Raw genomic sequence first — 23,804 nt, 5'->3', positions numbered from 1 at the left:
AATATTTTAATATACCTTTTTTGTTACTTAATATTCCATTAGATTATTGGAAAAGTATAAGGCGCACCAACTCCCTACATTTGATTGGTTTAGACTGGTTGAAAATAGTCAGATGCCTGTTCTACTTTCACAAATGTCAGGTCTGCTTTTTCTCATTTTTATTTTGTAAATTGTAGCGGTTTTATCTATTTAGCCAGATTAAAGACAAATGAACAAATCAAAGACGCCAGTTTGGACTCTGAGAAACTAACAGTGATTTTTGCAGTTAATTGATTTTAGAAAAAAAAAATCTATTACATGAATTAATAATACAAATAATCGTCAGTCAAATATAGATAGATGATCTTCAAATTATACATCATTTAAGTAAAAATATGAATGTTTAATTTTAAACCTTTGCGCCCTTGTTTTCTTTATACCCACTATAATATATAATCATTATATATCACAATTATGAACTTTCAGAAGCAGAAAACCAAAGCATTGAAAAAGTCTAATCATTTATTAAAATCATGAACTATAAATACCAAAAAAAAAGCAAGGTAGCCAGAGATGAAGGTGTGTTTGAAATGTTTCAGTATTTTATTTTCCTTCATTGTTAAATCAACTGCAATCCTTTAGTTAATTTCTCTCTTTTTGTCTCAATTCGAAAAGATTGTGTCTAAAAATATGGGATACGATTGATCTTATTCTCTTTTTTTTATTTACCTTAAACTTTTGAATCAAACAGATTGTATTTCATTCCGCTGTACATTTTCTAATTACAATAGTGCAGCTGCCATAGTGCAAAGCTCAAATGAACCAAACTGACCTACGTACAGTTTCAGACGAGCTGCCTCCTGGACCCCCCCCCCCCTTAGATCTCTTTAATCTCATTTACAGCAAGATCATCACAAAGCCTCTTGGTGGAGCTGTTCACCCAGGGCTCAGGGCCATCAACAATGTACAAAATATCCTGGACATCTAAGGGACAGCTGGAATGATAAGAGTGAGAGATTCATGGACAGTGTTGAATATTGGAGAGATCTGCAGATGTCTTGTCAGAATACAACTCATTATTTTAACATAGCTTTTAAATACATCTTCATACAGTGCATTCAGTCATTCTTGCACATATTTACAAATAAGTGTGCATACAATTGGCTAGTGCTCCTTTTCTGTAGATACATTAAATAAAAACAGTTTCATTCTGTATTAATGTGCTGCCTTTATGGTTCCCTGGCAGCAGTTTGTAGAAAGAGATGATATTCTAAGGTTGAAAACCTGCCAATCTACTGTAATAGGAGGAGTGTTAAAGTGTACATGGACACAAACGGCCCCTAGCACTAATGTAAACACACATACATTCTTACTTTCTTTAAAAATCTCTTACATGCGTACATTCATCTGTGAACAGACATACAGATCCGACCTGGGAGAGGGTACACACTTTGGGTCTGAAAGTGGTGAGCACACAGGCAGATAAAGTCGAATGTATGTCGGCTTGAAAACACTAAGTTACGGTCTCTGCTGAAGTTCAGTTGTTTTTAAAATGATCCCAAAACTATGACACCTTGCTTCCCTTTTTGTACCTGAAAACTTGCGTAAGGGGGCAGGTAAGATGCCACAAGTTTAAAGAACAAATAGCGATGAACATAAACTCGGCTATCAGTCTGGGATCTGGCTAGTGACTGACTGGTTTTTGAGCCTTCGGTTGAGCCCTTCCACATCAGTCCACTGTTTTCTTTTCAAATTCATGGTGCCAGACTTGTGGATTAAAACAGACTATTGTTCACTTTGAGGGCCTGTCCTTTGAGGAACTGTGCCTTGGGTCATTTTCAAAAGAAAGCAACCAGCTCCTTTTACATTAGTTTAGTCTATTAGAAGTCCTGTCTGTCCAACATTTAGCTGTGGACTCATTTGGTGGCCAGATTAATTTGTATCCAGACAGGCAGGCAAGACAAGTCAGATGACAAATTGGACGTCGATATGTTCTTCATCAGACTGTTCAAAAGGAAGTGCACAGACACCGAATCACACTCTAATGGCCCGTCCACACAGCGGCGTGCGTTGAAGCTTCAACGCTTCTGCCCATTAACTTTGAATGGGGTGACGTCACGCTTCGCCATTGTGGGAGCGAAGCAATGTTCAACTTTTGAAGGTTCGGCGGAAGCGTCAGCCAATCGAATCATATGCCAGTACAAGCTCTAGCTGTGTGGACGGGCCGTAAGGGCCACCAGACTGGAGGAAGACCCCGGTGTGTCTCAGGGGACGGACCCCCTGCTCGGGACCACACACAGTCCTCGGTGGCGACGATGGAAGCAGCCACAACAATTCTGAATTGGCTGGTTTGGTGAATGGAGCTCCGCGGGGCCCGGATGGAGGACGGACGATAGGAGGAGACGGTAATCAATAGAGGTTTGGAGAAATTTAAGATGTGGAAGACTTTTTTTTTGTTTCCCTCTTCTCTGATGTGGAAAGGACACAGTGCGAGGAGGAAGACAGGAGTAGACAGGACAGACAGACAGAGAGACAGACACATCTTATCCACCGCCAGATCTGAAAGAGAAGGGAAAACGGAGACAGGTAAGAGAAAGAAAAACAAACTGTGTAGGCGACAGGAGAGGAAGTTGATTTAGAAATGGAAATGCTATTCTGCTTTGCGATGATAAAGGGAATATTATGGGATAAGGGACAGGAATGGGGAGTTTTTTAAGCAAGAATTGGAATGGGATGAAAGCAGAAGGAGCAGTGGGATGAACAGGACGCATGAGGCCCTGTGGGGACAAACCAAGGGGAGAACTTGAGGCGGTGACTGAGGGAGTAAGGATCCATGGTGAGGGGTTTTGGGATGTTTTGTGATGCTGCTCCATGAACAGAATATCAGAAGTTCGTGCAGGTTATACCTTCCTCTCCGGATGTTCCTGCATCCAGTGAAGACACGTCAAGAGAAAAGACAAGAACAAAGACATGTCAATATCAAAAGGAAATGATGACAAACTCACAAATAATTTTTTTTTTAAGAAGCATGTAACGAAGCTGATCATCAAACAAACAAGCAGGCTTCCTTTGTGGCTTCAATCAAGCTTTAGTTCTGCTGTAAGATACCAAATCATTCAAAAGGCAGATGCTATTTTATCCCATAAACATTACCTTGTGAACAATGTGAAGTTAAAGCAAACAAAATAACTGGTATATTGCCACTTGAATTGTCATATCAAATCTGAATGAATATTTTATTTCCCTTAAGAATAAGATTTAACAAAACTACACTCAGTAATTCCTTCAGTCCATTATTCATCTTCCAGTCCTCTCCAAAACATGTTCTGCCAGATTACAGTGATGGCATCACATGCAGTATGTACAGGAGTCATTGCACTGACCCTTCAGCCCCCCCCAGCCCAAGGTCTCATTCGGATAACTTCGTACAGCTTCTCACATGCACAGACTCTTACCTCGGGCCCTAAAAGGACTGGCTGCATGCCATCAGTTATAAACATTTTGTCTTCAAATAACAAGGCTTTTCATCAGCCTCCATTTCTTATTATCTAAGAGCAGTCCTTTTAGATCAGAGTGTAAGGATTGAACCAGAGCAACATGCAGACGTAGAACAGAGCAGAATGAGCGGCATTAGGGGGTTAGGATGCAGCCTGTAGGAGAACAACTGGGTATTGCGGGCTAAGGGAGCATCAACGATTAAACACATATTTCTGAAAAAGCCTATTTAATTAAATGTTTTCATAAAAGGATAATAAATCTAGTGGATCCAAGAGAGAGAAGCTCTGCAGCGGTCTCTGGCAGATCAATGTCTCTGTCCTGCCCTTACACTAAAAGGGACGGAGAGGTGCATGGTGTTCCTCAGGGTTCATTAATGGTTTGATAAAAACAAGGAAAACGGTGTGACGTTGCGTAAGGAATTTGGCGCTAAAAGCAGCATTAGAACAGACAAGCTCTGACTCCCTTTTGGACGATGAGTTGCAAACGGGCATCAAGTGGTTCTGAGTGAGAGTGGGAGGAGCGGGGGTCCTTTAGGTAGAAGCAGACAGGTACACAAAGGCATGCCATAACTCTTACTTAAATCCCCATCCTGTCCCCCCTAGGACTATAGCTGCCAGGAGAATAGCCCCTGCGATGGACCCTATTATGATATTGGTTCCACTGGGACCTGCGCAGAGGAAGGAGTAGGGAGGAAGGGTGCGGAAGAGGAAGAGGAGGGGCAGAAACAAAACAACACCACTAAAAAACACACGTTAGAGGACAGCATCAACACTGTACATCAACAACGATAATTAGAGAGAGAGAGAGAGAGAGAGAAATGCAGATGGTGGGATACCTGCAGACAGAGAAAGAGAGATGGAGGAGAGGAGGAGGAGGATACCAGCACATGGGGTGGAGGTGGGAGAACGGGGAGGTGAGCGAGGGAGGTCAGGGAGACAACAGTAACAAAACAAAGGAGAGAGAGTTTTATTACTTTGTGTTTATTCCCCCTCTCCTGCTCTCAGCTGGACACCCTCTGGTACTTTAAGGCCCTATGAGCTACTGCTCTATTGCTCTGTGTCAAGGGCAGACTGCGAGAAAGTAAGGAAGACACTTAAAGATGGCTCTGGGCCTGCAAGAGACACACACACACACACACACACACACACACACACACACACACACACACACACACACACACACACACACACACACACACACACACACACACACACACACACAAATAGATAAACGTGTTCCAACACACACCCACTCTCTCCGAACATTGAAACCAAGACGCGGCAGAAAGGCAAACACTGTGGTCTAGAAAAGGAGGTTAAAGGGAGAGTTTAGATAGTTTGAAGTGGGAATGAATGAGGGACTTATCAATAGGCATTGTATTACATGCAGTAGATCATGGGTTCCCAACCTTTTTAAAAGAAAAGAGCCCCCCCAAATGACTCCTGTTGGAAGTTGCTCCCCCCCCCAACACACACAAGGGGGGGCGCAACAGCGGTAATTAAAGTTTAAAAGTCTCAAAAATGCAAAAACTACTGTCACAAACTCGATGAATGTGAAGTATTTTGTTCAAGGAGGATGAAAGCGTATTTAAGGAGCACTATTGGAGTGACTTTGATGGTTATTGGACTCAGGATTCATTCATTTTGATTCCCGCTGTATGAAGAAATTAAAGGACGACGCAAGTGGAAACAATTCACAAAGGGATTCAACTGTTTAAAACACATGCTCAAAGTAAGCAGGATTTTGTCGATGTGTTTATGTGGATTCAAAAGTCGTAAATAATCTACAAAATTGAGGAGACCGATCTGATCGGAGCAACTGTGACAAATAATCCAACTAAAACCGGCATGGACAATGACTATGTTTTAAAAATACGCTTATCCAGAAAAGCCAGAAGAAACATTTCTATTAAAGAAATAATTATAAATTTCTGTCTTTTTATGCCTATAGCTACTAACTTGAATTTGTTATTCAAACGAATTAATCAATTATTTTTATTTTTTTATTGTAATGTAGAGACAAGGCTTTTAGTGACAGTCATGTGTTGCGTTACAATTACTGTATATGTTAAAAAAAAAAAAAGTCTAAATATGATATTTGGCCTCAAATCATCTGAGGCCTGGCGCCCCCCCCTGCGATATTTGGCTCCCCCCCCAAGGGGGGCGCACCCCCCAGGTTGGGAACCACTGTAGTAGATGATGGTAGGCGGGTCCCAGTTTTGAGAAGCAGACAGGAGTAGAGGCAGAGAAGCTAAGCAATGTACTGCTGTGGAGGGGGACAGCAGCAAATAAAAAACAGCCCACCTAAATAAATCAGTGTTGTCTATGTTAGGCAGGTTTGATTAACCTTGCTGTCAGACAGCCTGAGGGAAACTGAAGCTGTTATCCATTGATGGAAGAAGTACTCAGATAATTTAGTAAGTAAAAGTACAGATACTAAAATACCCGATTACAAGTCGATTTCCAAGTAACGTTTTTGTTTTTCAAAAATATAATCTTTATGCACATTGGTCAAAATTGCAAAAAGTACATTAACTTAGCTGAGTAAATGATCGAGGCAGTCTTGTTCTGCAAGGTTGAAGTGCTGTTTCTGTCAATAAGGTCTGATGAACATAACGGCTTCAGTTCTACGTTGAAGAAAAACTGTCTGACAGCAAGGAGAAGTGGTGAAAATATTCTAAGAGACATAGAGCTGGCCTTTCTTTTAGGTTGCTACAATAACTTTTGCTGCATCTTCAGCAGCACGTTTATTTGCTCCTGTGCCCGTGCAACCACCATCTACTGTAGATCACACACTGACTATGGATGAGAGCATCATAAGACCCACTTTAAACAATCCAAAGTATCCCCTTTGACTCAGCAGAACTACTCTGTGTGTTGAAAAGGATGAGATACTGTGCTCTGCTCAGTACATACAGAAGCTACAGGGATGATGGGTAGAGACTATGAGGCGGGTATGAGAGGCAAACAGAAAGAGAGACATGGGCAGGTGGGGAGGGGTATGGACCTTTCTTCTCTGGGCCTGTTGGGACGGTTGGCTCTGGGATGGGGTCGAACACACTGCAGTCCTTGCCTGTGTAGTCCCTGTCACAGATACACTTCACTTCATTACTGCAGGTCTACAGAGAGAGACAGAGAGAGGAGAGAGAAGGAGAGATTAGTGTAGTGTTCAATAATAGCTGCTAAGAAGAGAAAGATGTTTAAACTACATCAATGTTTAAAACACAATGTAGCTAGTTAGTATGAAGTCGGTGAAATGCGTAATTCTGGTCCAAATATGTCACTCTTTCCTACGTGAAGCCAAACTGTTTTAAGGTTGTTTTTTTTCTTTGGGTGGATCTATGTTATTTTGTATTACTATTGTTCATCACAGTTATGCTTTGAAAATGATAAGCAATAGATTATGAATGCATCTAATTAAGTGTAAGGTTGAGACACTATATTCTTGGTGGAACTTGGGAGCTTTGAGTATAAATAATCTACTTATATATATCTTTTTGTTCTTAATTTCAGTGTATACATACATACATACATACATTTGCTTTGGTTTGTCCTAACTTGGAAATGGCTCATATTTTTTTTTTTTATGGTTTATATGTGAATTTAAATTTTAAGTTGAAAATGAAATGAATAAACTAAACTATGACTTCTTTAATACAAATACTGTAGATATATGTTCCCCTAATTGTCACCAAAATGAGCTTCATAAATATGACATGGCTATTGTTTTAGATGCACAGGTATACCTTAATGCTGTATGTAACTTGTATGACTGTAAATGTTGAGTTGTGAGCTCAGGACTATATTGTTTACCCCGTGGTCGGAGCAGATGCGCCCAAAGGTAGATCCCGAGCAGGTGCTGAGGTTGAACGCGGCCACAGGAAGGCAGCGTCGCTCCAGACACATCATGTTGGGCCCGCAGGGGGCGCCGTCCTCCACATAACCCAGGTCGGAGCCGTCCTCCAGCAGAGCATGGCCTGCTCTGAGGGGAGCATCAAACATGTGAGACAGGTGGGAGAGCAGGAGGAGAACTACACATCTGATATATGTGACCCACTGACCTGCAGTCCAAGTACTTGTTCTGGTGGTAGAGGGTGAAGCTGGTCACCTCCCCCTGCAGGTCTCCGAACTTTGGCTTCATGGTGACGTTGGCACAGAACAGGAAGCCGCATAAAACATCCCTACACAGGAGGAGTGATGTCAGAGAACAATGGGGGCTTTGTTCACAGAATACACATGGAGCTTATTTTGGTGACTGAGTTATTACAAAGGATTTTTTGCAACATAGTTTCAGGCAGTTTACTAATTATCCTCCAGGTGTATGTAATACATACATTTTGTATTTGTTTAATTGTAAGTCATTAATCAGCAAACAGCAGTTTTGGTCTTTTCATGGAATTAGCTTTACCATTTGGTAAAAACTGCACAGAAAATGCAGCTGAGGCAGCACAGTTTTTGTAAAAACAACCACATCTTATTCTTCTATGAAATGATCAGCAGACTCACGGCTTGTTGCACTGCAGCCAGCCCTGGCCCTCAGGTCCCGGACCACAGTTTCCTTTCTCTGTCCCCTCAGCGTTCAGCTTCTCATAACAAAACCTGTCTGCTGAATCTGGGAGGAAAAAGAAAAGGAGAAGGAGACTACAAAGCCATAGATACAAAAAAGACCCTTTACAACTATAATTTTCTTGTGCTCTATACTTACTATAACCCCAGAGGCCCCTACACTGTCCATCACGAGTCCTGCATCGTCCTCCGTAACAGCGGCCCTGAAGAAATTAGATAACAACAATCAAGAATACATCATAACTCAGAGTGAGCAGCAGACTAGAAAACCAACCTGCCTTTACCTGACTCGTATCACATATGTAGCCGTCCAGCTTGTGCACATTGTGAGGACACTGCAAGAGAAGAGAAGTACTTCATGTTCTGAATACTATTGTTAATCTTGTAGTCCTCCCCCCCCCATTGGTATTACATAACAGTAATCTGTACCTGGCTGGAGTCTCCGGTGCAGGTCTCTGGGATATCACAGTCGTTCACACCCTCTCGACACACCACGCCTCTCTGCTCATACTATGTCACAGCATGAAAAGGAATCAGGGAAATGCTGGATATGAAATATTCATTAAACATTTCCATTATTTTTGCCTTTTATTCCAGTTTAACTTAATGAGTAGTTGACAGGATGCCTGTTTTCTAAATGTGGTCCAAAAGAAATTACAGCATGCACAACACATTTGACTATTTTAAGTGGAGGCATTTCAAATGTGGTATTTTCTAACCCGACAGGGGACACATTAATGGAAAAAGCTGAATAAAAGAGCAGAGTAGCAAATGAGATACAGATACCTCCAGGTGCCAGGGCTCACTGGATAATTGGTGAGTATAACAATGATGTGAATACAAATGCTTTGTCCTTTGAAGTGGCCAGATCACAAACCAGTTTCACAGTTAGACCATCATGAAAGTGATCTCCACAACCATAGTTTTTATAATAGAACAACTATTCTTAATGTTATCCTATTAAACTATTATACTATGATTGTCTCTGATGCTTTATGTCCTTTTCCCCTGCCTGGTGATGTTTGGTTTGATTTCTGCTGTACTTTGATCTTGATCTCAATACGATTACCTGATCAAATGAAGTTGGTATATATAAATGAGGGAACATGTGGTGGAGGAGGACTGGTGTTTATCCCTCCCATAAAGTTCCACAGACTTGAACAAGATGCACTGCCGCTATTCTTGAGGCTTGTAGTAGCCTGACTCTAAACTAAGACACTTTATGTTGGTTTTTCCTTTCATTAGTCACCTATCATTTTACATCTGGTTCCCGTTTTTGATCCCCACCTTGCAGCCGCTGCAGCAGAGTCCGTTACTGCACATGGCATCGTGGGTAAGTGTGCACTTTTTACAACAGGCTCCTCCACTACGGGCGCACTCCTGCAGCCACAGATGGAAAACAAACCTTCAGCTCATTTCCAGAAAACAGCTTACAGTAAGAGCTGGCACGGTGTCCGACTGGGTACTCACCACCTGGGATCCACAATCACACTCTTCCCCCGGCTCCACGAAGCCATTCCCACACTCTGGAGGGTCCAACAGCTGATGGAGACAGACAGGGACATATATCAGCACTTATTTACAGGACTGTCTCAGAAAATTAGAATATTGTGATAAAGTTCTTTATTTTCTGTAATGCAATTAAAAAAACAAAAATGTCATACATTCTGGATTCATTACAAATCAACTGAAATATTGCAAGCCTTTTATTATTTTAATATTGCTGATTATGGCATACAGCTTAAGAAAACTCAAAAATCCTATCTCAAAAAATTAGAATAGTTCCTCAGACCAAGTAAAAAAAAAAGATTTATAACAGCAAAACACAATCAAACATTTGAAAATGTCCATTAATGCACTCAGTACTTGGTTGGGAATCCTTTTGCACGGATTACTGCATCAATGCGGCGTGGCATGGAGGCAATCAGCCTGTGGCATTGCTGAGGTGTTATGGATGCCCAGGATGCTTCAATAGCGGCCTTTAGCTCATTAGCATTGTTGGGTCTGGTGTCTTTCAGCTTCTTCTTCACAATACCCCACATATTCTCTATGGGGTTCAGGTCAGGGGAATTTGCAGGCCAATCGAGGACAGTAATGCCATGGTCAGTACACCAGTTACTGGTGGTTTTGGCACTGTGGGCAGGTGCCAGAATGCTGGAAAATGAATTCCTCATCTCCATAGAGCTTTTCAGCAGACGGAAGCATGTAGTGCTCTAAAATCTCTTGGTACACAGCTGCATTTACTCTGGGCTTGATGAAACACAGTGGACCAACACCAGCAGCTGACATGGCTCCCCAAACCATCGCTGACTGTGGGAACTTCACACTGGATTTCAAGCAACTTGGATTTTGCTCCTCTCCAGCCTTTCTCCAGACTCTGGCGCCTTGACTTCCAAATGAAATACAAAACTTGCTTTCGTCTGAAAAGAGGACTTTGGACCACTGTGCAACTGTCCAGTGCTTCTTTTCCTTAGCCCAAGTCAGACGCCTCTTCCGTTGTCTTGAGTTCAGAAGTGGCTTGACCATGGGAATACGGCTATTGTAGCCCATTTCCCGGACACGTCTGTGAACAGTGACTTTTGATACCTGGACTCCAGCTTCAGTCCACTGTCTTTGAAGCTCCCCCAAATTCTGGAAGCGACTCTTCTTCACAATGCTGTTAAGGCTGCGGTCATCTCTCTTGGTTGTGCAGCGTTTCCTGCCACATTTCCCCCTTCCAACAGACTTTTTGTGGATGTGCTTTGAAACTGCACTCTGTGAACAGCTTGCTCTTTGAGAAATTTCTTTTTGTGTCTTACCCTCCTGATGGAGGGTGTCAATGACGGTCCTCTGGACAGCAGTCAGATCAGCAGTCTTCCCCATACTTGTGATTTAGTTTACTGAACCAAGCTGAGTGTTTTTCAAGGCTCAGGAAACCCTTGCAGGTGTTTTGAGTTAATTAGACGATTCAAGTGATTCGTTGAACACCCTACTAGTATACTTTTTCATGATATTCTAATATTTAGAGATAGGATATTTGAGTTTTCTTAAGCTGTATGCCATAATCAGCAATATTAAAATAATAAAAGGCTTGCAATATTTCAGTTGATTTGTAATGAATCCAGAATGTATGACATTTTTGTTTTTTTAATTGCATTACAGAAAATAAAGAACTTTATCACAATATTCTAATTTTCTGAGACAGTCCTGTATATAAGTGGGAGTCAGATGGACAAGAGAGGAAATGTGTCAGTTGTATAGGAGATGAGCAGAGATACTAATATGAATTACTGTAAAGAAGAAGGAAAGGAATGCAATTCAAATATGTGTTTCCAATGGAAATGAGACCACAAGAAAAATAATAATAACACTAATTATAATAATTAGAAATATAATTCAATATAATAGTCTGTATTATTAAAATTAGAATAATAAGAGAAACTTTACATGGTAATACAAAACAGAAAGCAATAACAGTACAAATAAATATTAGTCATCAAATATTACAAGCAGATTTACATAGTTGAGTGTGTTTTGGAAAAAGGCAGTCGGAGGGAGAATGTCAGAAAATTAATTAGTATAAAAATGTTATGCAGAGAGGCTGCTCCTCTCACCACATCCCATCATGCCCCTCACCTTGTTTGGCTTGTTGAAGAGGCAGCTCCCGCCCCCCTGGAGCAGGAACTGGCTGTACTCATCAACACTGCAGCGAGAGAACTTTCTGGGAAGATAGTATCTGTGTACACACACACACACACACACACACACACACACACACACACACACACACACACACACACACACACACACACACACACACACACACACACACACACACACACAGAAAGAGATTGAGACAAGGACGTGGCAGAAATGTCCCATCACTTTGCAATCGGACAGTAATTGCATGATCTGTAGTAGGATATTATACAAATGCAAATTCAAATCTGTCTTGCACCATCTGGTCAGCAGAGACACATCTAAATCATGCATACTGTGTAGTAAATACTTCAAATTCAATATGTAATTATTGGTTAGCATGCTGATGTTTAATATATCAACGCATGTTCCTGTTGCATGAAATCCAAGCTGTGATTATCACAGGCATGGCTCATTGAAGACCGAGCACAAGTCAAAGCATCCCTCTGCTACAGGTGTTTATTTCTCTAATTGAGTGAAATTAACGGAACAAATCACAGCTTAGGGTGAATGCGAAAAGAAACAGTCCTGCTGTTTAATTGTGTCAACAAACAGAGAAGAGATTTATGTTTGGTTTCTGTTTAGTTCAGTGTGCTATAATGACGATATTTACCCCGTGTCCTCCATGATGCAGCCCAGCCAGGCGTCTGGACATCTGCAGTCTCCTGTGAGGAACACCAGGAGGAAGAAGAGCACAGAAAATTCAATAAATAATGTAAAATAAATAACTTAGATCAGCATTTAACATCCGAGCTGTGACACTTCACCTGCTGCAGCTCATGAGGAAGAAGTATGATCTGAAAGGAATAGCACTGATGTCTATTGGCAGATAAATGGAGAGCCTATAGTGTGCGCTCCTGGCATTGAATAATGGACCTGATGGCTCTTCAACATTAATCACAGAGCACATTGTTCAGTTGCAGCGAGGCTCTAACCCCCACCCCCGCCTTCTTGGAGGCAGGTGACTAATCACCGAATGGAAAAGTCTAATTACAGACGAGACCTGCTGGACAAGGTTACCCACAATGCTCTCCCTCCCTGCCTACATCCTCCCCCCACTGATCCTACTCTCTTGCTTTGATAATTAATTCAGTTCTACCATTAGTTTATAGATTTCTCTATCCTCCCCCATCCACATTCACTGTTATCGTTTACCTGCAGAGTTGCGCATGTTGTTCCACCTCATGCCGATGTTCTGGCCGAGACTCTGGCACAAAGTGATGGCCATCGCTCCTACATTCCCATACTGCAACAATCACACAGGAGAGATGTATTGTGAGATGGAGAAAACACTGATATAAAATGCTTAAGAAGCTAGGCTTTTACCAACATGATGTTCTGCAAATCAGGATGAGAGGAAGATTTTAGCAAGAGAAGATCAATATCACAATACATAGCAGGCTAGCAGTTTTCAGTTATTTCCATTATTTATGCTGAACTAACGTACTGCTGGTTCAAGATAAATGTTTTACTTAAACACGAGAGAGATCAGAAGCTATCATCTCTTATAAATCTTCTTCTTAAATAGCATATTTCTCACAATGTCAAACTATTTCTTTAAATCAAGATTAGCTAACAAACTCATTTGAAACCTATAATATTTAAAATGCAAACATTTCTTCATCTCTTGATTTAAACCTGTCAATGTGGAAACAGACTTTACCAACAATTCTACCTCTGAACTCGACTGGTTCAAAAGAAAAAACCTTTTTCAAACTTAGATTCAGATAAACCTCATGTTCTAATATACAAAGGGCCTCACCTCGTTGATGCCCCCTCCTCTTGTTAGAGAGCACACCCCCCCGGTGTAGGCCGTCCCACTGCGGCTACTGTGAAATGTACGCCCTCTGAGGCGCAAAAAAAAGATACCATCGTTTAGAATCAAACGTATCAAGCACCCAAAAATCATCCAAGCCTTAAATCTCCAGATATTTAAATTGCCTTACGAGAAAAGTTGGGCGAGGTCACTTTGATCTTTGATGTTGTCCTTCCTGTATCTCATGAAGTTCTGCAGCGTTATCAAAGGATCTTCCATTACTGGCATCATATTTTTAGAGGTCCAGGTCTCCATGGCAACCAGCACGATCCGCGTGTTCAACTGTTCCTTGTAGATCTGAGGACGGAAAACCGCCATCACTTTCCTGCTTTGCTGGTGCGACACCTGTGCTGTCAACACTCTGTGTGCTATCTGGCATAAATCATTGGAAATAAACACACACTCCCTGACAGGTGGCTGTGTGCCGAGCAAGCGGAGTTTAAGAGAAGGAGGACTGTTAAACAAAGCTCTTACCGCATCTGCCATGTTGACCACTGCTTTGGCAAAGTTCTTGGTTTGGCTGCTGGAGCGACGCAGCTGTACAAACTGTGGAGACACAGAGATACACAGATGGTGTGAGAGATCTACTTCAATCTCTCACACACAAAGGAATACAGACAAACAAATATTTAACTGATCTAATCCATCCATATATCTGTAAATTCATCCATCCATCCATCCATCCATTCATCCAAATATTTAACTGATCCAATCCATCCATCTATTCATTCATCTGTTCATACACTTATACATCCATCCAATGTCTCCGGCAGCCAAAATGTAGCTTTCATTTTCATTTATCTCCAGATCTCCCTATTAGATCTAGGTCCTGTTAAACAGCCTCATTGACTCAGACAATTCACATTTCTCTGTACGACAAAGACCACCAGTGCAGATGTCTGACGTCTAAACAATCTTAACCGGAAAGAGTACTTTTTACTAACCATTTCGTTGTCGTTGACCACCATCAACTCAATATATTTGGTCTCAGTCTGGACAGAGGGTTTGCGGACAGATCTCTTGGATCGCCTCAGCCCCCCTAACACCTGCTCTTCTGTGGTTTGGTCCGGTCTGTCGTGATCACCATCACCTCCTCTGCTATCCCACTCACTGTCCTCTGTACAGTCTGGACACACAGAGAAGCTCCAGGCACTCAGAGCAACAATACTTTTTATAATGCTGTATGGTACAGTGCAAATATTTGTATCTACATTGTCAGTCAAAGATTTAAAGATCCCAATCTAAAAGCTGTGGCAGTAATTATCAACCCTTCTTAATTAATCAAAAATAACTGTCTGAATTGTACATGGGTGAATTAGGACCATTGACTACGGCTTTGTATTCAAAAATTGTTATTCCTACAGTACATAAAACCTACGCCTTTGTTGACTTTTCTCTTTCACTGATGTGAAGAATTCCTCTCTTTGACCTCAATGAGAAAATAATTACTTTTTGTATATAGGAACATTTTGGAGTGTTTTTGTACAGTGACATAACAGTACCTGTGAAATATTAAGCAACAGTGAATTTGAAATGATTGCAACAGTGGAGCGAAGTGAAATCTAACTTGAGGCACTGCGGTTATATTAAAATCTAATTAAGATGAGAAGATTAGAAAAAATACTTTAACGCAGTATTATTCTGATGTGATGCGAGTGTCAGCAGTTTGTTTTAAATTCAGTAATTTACCTGTGCAGTGAGGGGAAAGTCTGATATCAGGCATCCTGCGGATTAAGTGAGCACCATCCTCCTATAACACAATCAATACAGATGACATTACACACATTAGTACCTCAAAATCCAACATCCAGATCTCAATATTGTATTAATAACACTCTCCTATTTACCTGATTGCTTCCATTTTGAACAGGCTCAATACCGTAAGAGAAGAAGCCATCAGAGAACATGCCGCTGGGAACCAAGAGACGGGTGGTGAGGTGTAGAGCAGAAAGAGACAGACAACTCGTAAATTAAGTAATGTTCATAGGACAACAAATATGATTGAATAAATAAAGGTTTACTGTGGGGCTCACCACAGGCCGTGGCAGGTGGAGAGCGCTGCCCAGGACTCGGGTAAACCTCGTAACCTTCCCTGGTAGTAGCAGTGCTCTCCTCCCTGTGGACACAAGAAACAACCTCTACTGACACACTTCAGGCTCACTTTTATACTTCATTGGATATTATAATAGGTCAGCCCTGAGTAGAAAACCTCCGCAAAGGTAACTCCCCTCTCCTTCTTTCCACACTCATGCATTTACGGCACAGTTTTTGACCTACTTGTGTCCTCTTCTCTACCCCACTCTTTTCTGCTTCACTGCCAATAAAGGTGGAGGTAAATCCTTGACAAGGATCTCTTCAATAAATCATCAATCTTGTTACCCACACAGTTAGATCTGAGAATTTAACATGGGATGACTAGTAGGTAGGTTGCAACTGAAAAACACAGGGTGAGAGAAAAAAATAAGGAAATCGTGCTCTGCTCTTTCCTGTCCTAGTAACCTTGAAAACCACGAAAGAGCGTTAGCTTTTGCCTCCAGCTAACAATTCCTCAGAAGTGGGCGCACCGCTTCACGAGGTCACAGTGAGCAAGATGAATCACCAGGAAAGGTGAGACAAGTGAGAAACATTGGTTCACCTCAACCAAATTGAGTTCAGCAGGGTGTCTCAGCCTTGCCACAACAGCTCGGGCAACAACAAAAACGCCTCTTGCTTCATATGGAAACAAAAGCCGGGGTAACACATTTTCCATTTGAATTTATTTCCCCATCGGACTCACACTTCCAGACCTCTCTGTTTATTTTAGGACCACATTTGACATCTGAGTAAAAAAAAGCTTGATGCTTATTGTTACAAAATGTTTTTAAAATCCAAGAGTTACATTTTGACTATGAAGGCTATTATGTTGCCAAATAATTGCCAGAGGATTGAAGAGTCTGTTTATTTGCTGATATAAATCAATCAATGGAAACCCACAGGATTTCAGGCTGTAGAAGTACATCAGTGCAATATTATTGTTTTTTGTACCATTAAGTAACTGTATACTTTCACTCCAGACAATAACACAGAAGGGATTCATCTATTCACTATTTATCAGGGTATTAAAAAAGAGAACTTAAGTGTATTAATGTTGTGTTTCACGGCACCCTCTCATAAATTGTTACCATTCTGGAGTCAATGCCAGTAAAAACACATTTCTTGTATTTACATTTTTTTGTAAGAATTCTACATTTTATATTTTAGAGAGGTCTGGAAACACAAACATCCTTCCGTACTCTGTAGTCTTTTCTATATAATGATCAGGTACTGTAAACTACTGGAATACAATTCATTAGTTTTCCATGTTGTGTAGGAACCCAAAAAAAGCATTTTGGCGACTGAGAACAGTCAGGTGACGTGCTGCCCTGAATGCATCACACCTGCGATGTCCAGCAGCACAGAGGCATGATGGGAGGCCACCGTCCAGCTGAGAGACAATCTGTCCTGACCACAGGTCTCCCTCCCGGACATTTTAAGCCTCCTCCCCCTCCTTCCCGCAAAACTGGAAACAAACTGATCATCTATGACCGCACACACCCCCCCAAAATTATCCAAACTTATATTGCCTTTGTATTAAATGGCATTTAACACCTAATTATCCTCCTTCTCTTCTCTCGCTGGTCTGCTCTTCCCTCCCTCTCGCTCTTCTTCCATTCTCCTCACCGCCAAGTACTTAATGACACTGCTGAGCTAACTGGTTGCTATGGAAACAGGCTTGTGATTGGTCAGGAGGAGTGAGGGAGAGTTTGGCACGATTGTGGGTGTGGACATGTAGTGCTGGTGGCTGGGTGGGTTGACTGCTAGGGGGACAGTGAGTGACACATTTATACAGAAAAGAGCCATCCCTCCTGGGTAGCAGAATGCAGTGACATTCCTCTAGTCTATGCTCAGAAGCGCACATCACATTAGATGTCAAGGCTTTCATCCAGTTTCCTGTTATCTCCTAATTCTTTCTTTGAGCTCGTGGTTTTTATACCCTTTCTTCTTGGCTGTCGGAGAAAGGCAGCAGCAGAGAGGCATCGTGCACTCCGCTGACAGGAGAAACCCACGTCTGTGCAGCACGGTAACATACATCATCTTAACAGCTACATGGAAGTTTACTTTGAAGCAGAGATCACACAATGCTCTTTCTATGAATAGTTCAAACAAGAAGATGAGATCAAACTTCAATAAAACATCACATCAAAATCAGCCTCGAAAGATAAAAAGAAAATGTCTTTTGTTGCTAAATGGAGACTTTAACCAAACAGATCTGTGTTAGATGAGCCTAAAATATATATTTCATATCAAATATAAATTCACCCTTCTCTTTTATTGGTCATAGGGCTTTTATCGTTTCTGTTACTGTTTTTATTACCATGATAATTGCCTTTGAATTCCCTTTTAAGTAAAATGGTGTTGTATAATGAGCTCTGGTGACGAGGCATTGCATCTGACAAACAAAACTTTAATTTCATTCTAATATTCATGGCAACAGCAAGATGTGAAAAGTCTCAGTTCCTGCAGCCAAAGAACTGAACGCTGCACTGCCACTCTGGTCATATCATTAATATGCTGAAGTCTTTGTGCCAAAAGACAAGTTAACTCACTAGAATCGTGTCAGTACGCACCCCCACCCCACACAATCAGTCTTACCATCGACTGTGAGGGTCTGCCATCATGGTTAAAGTGCCGCTCCACATATTCTGAAGACAGGAGGTGACTGCAAAGACAGAAGAGACACATTAACATCCTTAACAGCATTATCTCAATCACCATGTCATCAAAATTGGTTATCAAAATTATGAGTATTCTCAACCTCCCCTCAAATGTATTTTACAAAGAATACATATTAACATGTGATGTTAATAAAATCAGTCGAAGCTCATGAAGACGCAGCAGTGTGTGTTTGCCACATTGGTATTCCCCGTCTTGTCATGCAAAATCGAGGCGCTAAGTGCATTTGCTTAAGTGCTGGTAAATGCTAATGAGTACAGCTGCAGTGGATTAGGAGCACCTACTGTTACAAGCGTGTACAAAAAGGCAGACCTGATGATTTTTTGGATGGTAATACTAACTGGTTTAGTTCCAGGTCCAGAGTGAAGGTGTGTCCAAACGCTTCCACTTGAAAATAGCTCTGGGCCAAGTGGACAGGCTGAAAAAAACCAAAGAGCGAGAGCGAGACAAATTAAATAGTTGATAAATCAAAGTGTAACAAAACAACTGTGGATAAGAGAGTCGCTCTATAACAGCCACAGAGTGATTGTGAAAACAGTTCCATGAATAATACAACAGATTCAACAGTGTGCACGTTTTAGCAACTCAGCAGCTGAAATAATATGATTGATAACGTCTCCATTTATCGACAATGGCCGCCAGCATTTAGGCAGGCCTGACTGCAGAGAGTTATGGTTGTTAAAGAGCTAAACTAGGATTTCGTAAGAGGGTGGGAAGAGGAGGAAAAAACGTTGCTGGTATCGTCCCAATTGAAAAAGAGAAGGACTAGGACAGCACAGATTTGATTTCTTAGTATTGCCTTCTATATTGACTGGTAATCTTACAAATTCAAATTGGAGTGCTGTCTTATTCTTTATTTTTTCAACATTTGCATTAATGATCTGGAATCCAGTTTAGCGTTTTAATTTCTATGGTCTATATTCAGCCATGCTGCCCCTGATGGACATCTGGCGGAGGAGGTGAGGGGGAGACAGCAGGGCCAGGAGAGAGCAAGGCTCACTGCAGACTGAACAGTGTGTCTCTGTAGGAGCTCTGGACTTTGATCTCAGTCTGGAGGAACCAGGCTGATCCAATGCATCACTTTGCAGGAATCATTCCAGTGAGCATGGACAACAGACTTCTTACTACTGTCTTGTAACTGTCTTTAGGGGTTTCTGTCTCTGTACAGAGCCGTGTTCCACAGCTTTATATTTGTGTTCAGATCATAAAGTGTGTCTGCTCTTGGGTAGGTAAGAATGAGAAACCAGCTCGAGTGCGCTAGAATTTGAAAATACACAGCCGGGAAAAAAAATGCCCCTTCATTCAGACTTCCTCACAGAGCCCCTCCTCCAACACACACGAACGCACACATGACCAATGAGGGCACGAGATAAGTTTGTGCACGAGATGGAAGGCTGACAGGCAGGTAGGCCATCCAATGATCTGCCGCGGGCCGAGGAAGATAATTGGTCTTCCACAGATGAAATATTTGTATATATTTATTGTCAAAGCATTTCATGTATTCATTGCTATCGGGATGTTAAGAGCATTCCATGGAATATAACAAAAAGTGTTTCTGAAGTGAATTACCTACCCTACCTTTAAGGTGGTTGCCAAACCTTTTATTTATCTGCTCAGAAGGGTGTCTATGTTCAAATGTAAATTTGCGAGGCACCTGAAGGACTTCTAATTAAGGTTGTTCAAAAGGTGAGATTCATTATTTCTTCTTGACAAAAACAGCTCCATTTAGAAGCTGCTCTCGCGAATATTACCATGAAGGAAAAAGTACTTCGTTAAAGTTAGTTTTCATAAAGCTTTGGTGGGATGCTGTATCATAGTCAGAATCCGGTACATGTTTGGAGCTGAATCATGCTGCGTATACACACATTATTTTTTTGTTACGGAAAGGGTCTTGACAGAGGGCTTCACTCAACAAGTCCCCTTCTACTTTTTAGATAATAAGTCATGCCAAGGAAGTTGAATGACCTCTTTATGTTAAGCAAAAAACACATGTGGGAATTGTTCTCACAGTGAGTGGTTTTTTTCACCTTTCAAATGACTGTTTCACAAATGACATACAGGGCTTTAATTAACCAACTAATTAACCTACCGGCCAATAATATAGCTATCCTTGAACAGCATATCAACTGTGCTAAACGAGAAATGAAGTCTTTATGCTAAACAAAACATAAAGAAAGGAATCTTATTATTAGTTTTTTAGGGACACAAATAATTTATCACAACAAAAACAAGTACGGCAAAAGCACTGTGTCAACAATTTTCATCGCAGCATGATGTGACAGAAGAGAAAGAAAAGGGTCAGCTCACGATCCCCTGCTGCTTCTAAATGTATCATGTCCCTCACTCCAAGTGTCTTTAATATTTCAAAAAACAAAACACAGCAGGTGAAGAAGAAGAAGAGCAGCAGCTAAAACATGGACCTCTGAAACATTGTTGAACAGTGTCCTCATTTGCATATTCTGAATGTCTATCATGTTAGATGCTGCCGTGTTGTATTCATGGTATCTTCCTCTCCAGGGGCAATAACATTAATTTGACCTAGTCTTTAATCATGTCACCCTAATGTGTTCTCTCATAACAGTTACATGAACTACATCATATCAGCATGAGCAAAAGAGAGAGACGATGGGGTTTGCTAAAGCCTCTTTGGCCGTGCAGTATTTCTCACACAGGCCTGCTTTATAATGAATGGGGACATACTTTAACACACCACTGAATAATGAAGAAGTGGAGGGCTCAGCCCAGCAGCCGGATGATCGGACATAATGACGGGCTAAGCTTTATCATGTGAAGATGAGAGGCACTACACACAAACATTTAAAGACATCGTTGGTCAACTGTGCATTTACTACAGAGCTTGCACGGTAAAAAGAGAAAGCAGGTCTAAAGGTTCAAGTTGGCTTGCATTTAGGCAGAATAAAAAGGCTGTAAAAAACACAATGTATGTCTGTGCTTCCTCTCAGCTGGTATTACTTCATGGTGGAAATTCAAAGGTATTTTCAGTGACTAACTAGGTCAAAATCAGAGATGAGTCTGCTGCAAAACACAGCCCTGCCATCCCCGTGCAGCTTCAGCAGCACTGTTACAGACACTGGAACAATGTGGTTCCCACCAGCGGAATAACAGTCTGTCTTGATGTCACACCCACATATGTGCACACACACTTGCTACAATGTCCCTAATAGTGAATCTTCCTCAGTAAGGTTGTATAATGATACTGAGCACTATATAAAACATGTTCAATTATTTCCTGAACTCACAAACTGCATATCAAGCTGCAAGCTCCCGCTCCAGCTGATTTTGGTCCAGAAAGAAAATGAACCAATCTACTCCTGATTTTGCCCCATTGATGTTCCTCACCCAAAACACTTAAAACACTATGACCACTGAACTGAGAATTTCAGAGAGAACCAATGTGAAAATGAACAGAAGTGGGGATATGAGAAATAATTGATGCCAAAAGCTGTGTTAGTTAGAACTTACCAAATTGTTCTCAGTGCTGTTCTTCACCCTGGTATCCAAGTAGTCACGAGCCATTTCCCCCTCCGACTCGATCTTTTGGACCAGCCGCTTTGGATAGGTGACCTCGATGGCAGTGTCCCCGCTGTCCGCCTGCCCTGCCGGGGTGAACCAGTCCCAGATGCCTCCATCCTGCACTGGGCTCCTGTCCACACCTGCAGGACGAACAACAGAGAAACTCACATGGAGGGTGCAAGGGTGTGTTGGCCATGTACAGTAGGTGCACATCTGTCTAAATTGGCTGGTAATGTGAACATTATAAAGGTGATATATTGTTTAATAAAACACAATGTGGGATGACCGAGATAAGTGTTTGTTTCTTTAATTGTATGGTGACCTAATTGATCACACTGACTAGTTCATAACATTGAATCTGTCACTGATCTATTCTAATGTATGGCCACAATAAGATATTGTAGGAAATAATGAATGTGGCAATTTGCAATAGTTTTTAGGCTACATTGTAGACTGACGCCCATCTTAATAATTGCACAGGGCCATCGCCTCACATTTCAGCAATCTTTAGACAGGCTGTGAAACACGGTAACTGGTGTTTGACAGGTTATATCATTGTGCGTGTATATGAATTAAACACCGCTGGTAATGGTGATGGATATATGCGAGGGGGGCTGCGATCGGAATGTGTTGATGCAGCAAATCAATCGCCTCGGAGACAGAGTGCTGCTTGGCACCGGGTGACTGCTAAAATCGCCGGAGTTAGAAAGTGCTGGTGCACGTGAAAACAAATAGTGGATGGAAAGGAAAGGAAAAAGGGTGCTCCCGCTCTTTATCCAAACCTCCCTCACTCTCTCTCTTACCTGATACCGTAAGCCTCTCGCCCACTGCAGCAAAGACCATGAAGCACCACACCGCCAGCATGATCTTCACATATTCCCCCGGATTACAACATCGAGAGCCGCAACAATGTCACGAACTCGGCCGACGGTAGGGAGGAAAAAGACCAAGAACCGCACAGCAGGAATGACGGCGAAGAGCGAGATAGGATCTGCTAAACATCTGATGATGCGGGTCCTCTCATCTCTCCCCCTCTCTGTGTTTCTCTCTCTCCCTTTCTCAGGCAGACACCGAGACTTTGGTGAGCATATCAGAAGGATCAAACGCGAATCATAACCCGGACCTATGGCGGAAATTATTGATCAGTGCAGAAATATGGAGGGGAAGGGAGAGTGCGCGCTTCGGATGCATCGCTCCGTGGGAGAGTTTGGGTGTAAATGGGTGAGGATGTATATGTCAATCTGCGGTTTGCGGAAACGATGGCACGGGGAAGTGGAGAGAGATGTGTCTGCGGTGAGGAGGGCACGTGGGACAGCGGGACCTCCCTCATCCCGGGCAGCCTCCTCCTCCCGTTGCCAGGGAAAGGATGCGACAGGCCGGGTGCTTCTGAGGAGGTGAACCGCGGAACAGGAGCCGGGGGGTGGGGGGGATAACCACCCATTCATGGCCTCACTGCACACGGGGATGAATGGGTGAATATATCTCATCATGATTTCATTTCCCCCTGTTTCCATGGTAACCAAGTCAAACTGTTTATATGTTTGTCAATCCTTTTTTGTTTCATGTAGCCTACTTATTGTGACATAGCCTAAGTCCATGTCTTTCTCTTCTGTTAAATGTACAATAAAGTCAAATTTCATGAAACCTACACAACAGTTCTATGACTTATTTTCCTGGAATTGACTAAGGAAAGACTACATCATGTTTTTATTTCTAAAAACGGTGTGATGATTGAAAAGGATGTTAGATTTTCTAGAGGCCTTTCAAGGAATATACTGTAGGCTAGATTAATTACTTTAGAAAATCGTAAAATAAATGTTAGGCTACATGTTATCTGTTGAGCATTGACTGAGGTGAATACATGTGCCCCTCACTTGGAGCAAATTCAGAAACAAGACAGTTTGTTGAGAAGTAAAAACGTATTTTTTGGGATCTACAATTGCAAAAAAAAGGTTACGGCCAATAAGATAAACTCCACCCCT

General features: G+C 41.8%; 1 protein-coding gene across 2 annotated transcripts; it reads right to left on the bottom strand.

The window, feature by feature from the left end:
- Positions 1-2,142: 2,142 nt before the first annotated feature.
- LOC104949158 (disintegrin and metalloproteinase domain-containing protein 11-like) lies at positions 2,143-23,457 on the bottom strand. Of its 2 annotated transcripts, XM_010775456.1 has the most exons (26): positions 22,626-23,457; positions 21,772-21,962; positions 18,630-18,706; positions 18,208-18,274; positions 15,570-15,652; positions 15,384-15,447; positions 15,226-15,286; positions 14,481-14,662; positions 14,011-14,082; positions 13,667-13,833; positions 13,483-13,567; positions 12,876-12,966; positions 12,334-12,385; positions 11,658-11,757; positions 9,513-9,584; positions 9,330-9,422; positions 8,472-8,552; positions 8,327-8,377; positions 8,182-8,245; positions 7,983-8,088; positions 7,538-7,657; positions 7,290-7,458; positions 6,484-6,595; positions 4,054-4,144; positions 2,886-2,903; positions 2,445-2,538 (listed from the first exon to the last, which is right to left on the bottom strand). In XM_010775456.1, exons 1-26 carry the CDS (start codon positions 22,684-22,686, stop codon positions 2,523-2,525), a joined length of 2,346 nt encoding a protein of 781 aa, XP_010773758.1. In that variant the 5' UTR covers positions 22,687-23,457; the 3' UTR covers positions 2,445-2,522. The 2 variants fall into 2 exon arrangements, with proteins under 2 accessions (XP_010773757.1, XP_010773758.1); XM_010775455.1 differs by lacking the exon at positions 4,054-4,144 and having other exon boundaries at positions 2,143-2,538.
- Between the last annotated feature and the right edge of the window lie 347 nt (positions 23,458-23,804).

This window comes from Notothenia coriiceps, unplaced genomic scaffold, assembly GCF_000735185.1.
Source record: "Notothenia coriiceps isolate Sejong01 unplaced genomic scaffold, NC01 NC01_scaffold00015781, whole genome shotgun sequence".
Classification (NCBI taxonomy): domain Eukaryota; kingdom Metazoa; phylum Chordata; class Actinopteri; order Perciformes; family Nototheniidae; genus Notothenia; species Notothenia coriiceps.
The sequence above is the reverse complement of the archived record's forward strand: the minus strand, read 5'-3'. Positions and strand labels throughout refer to the sequence as shown.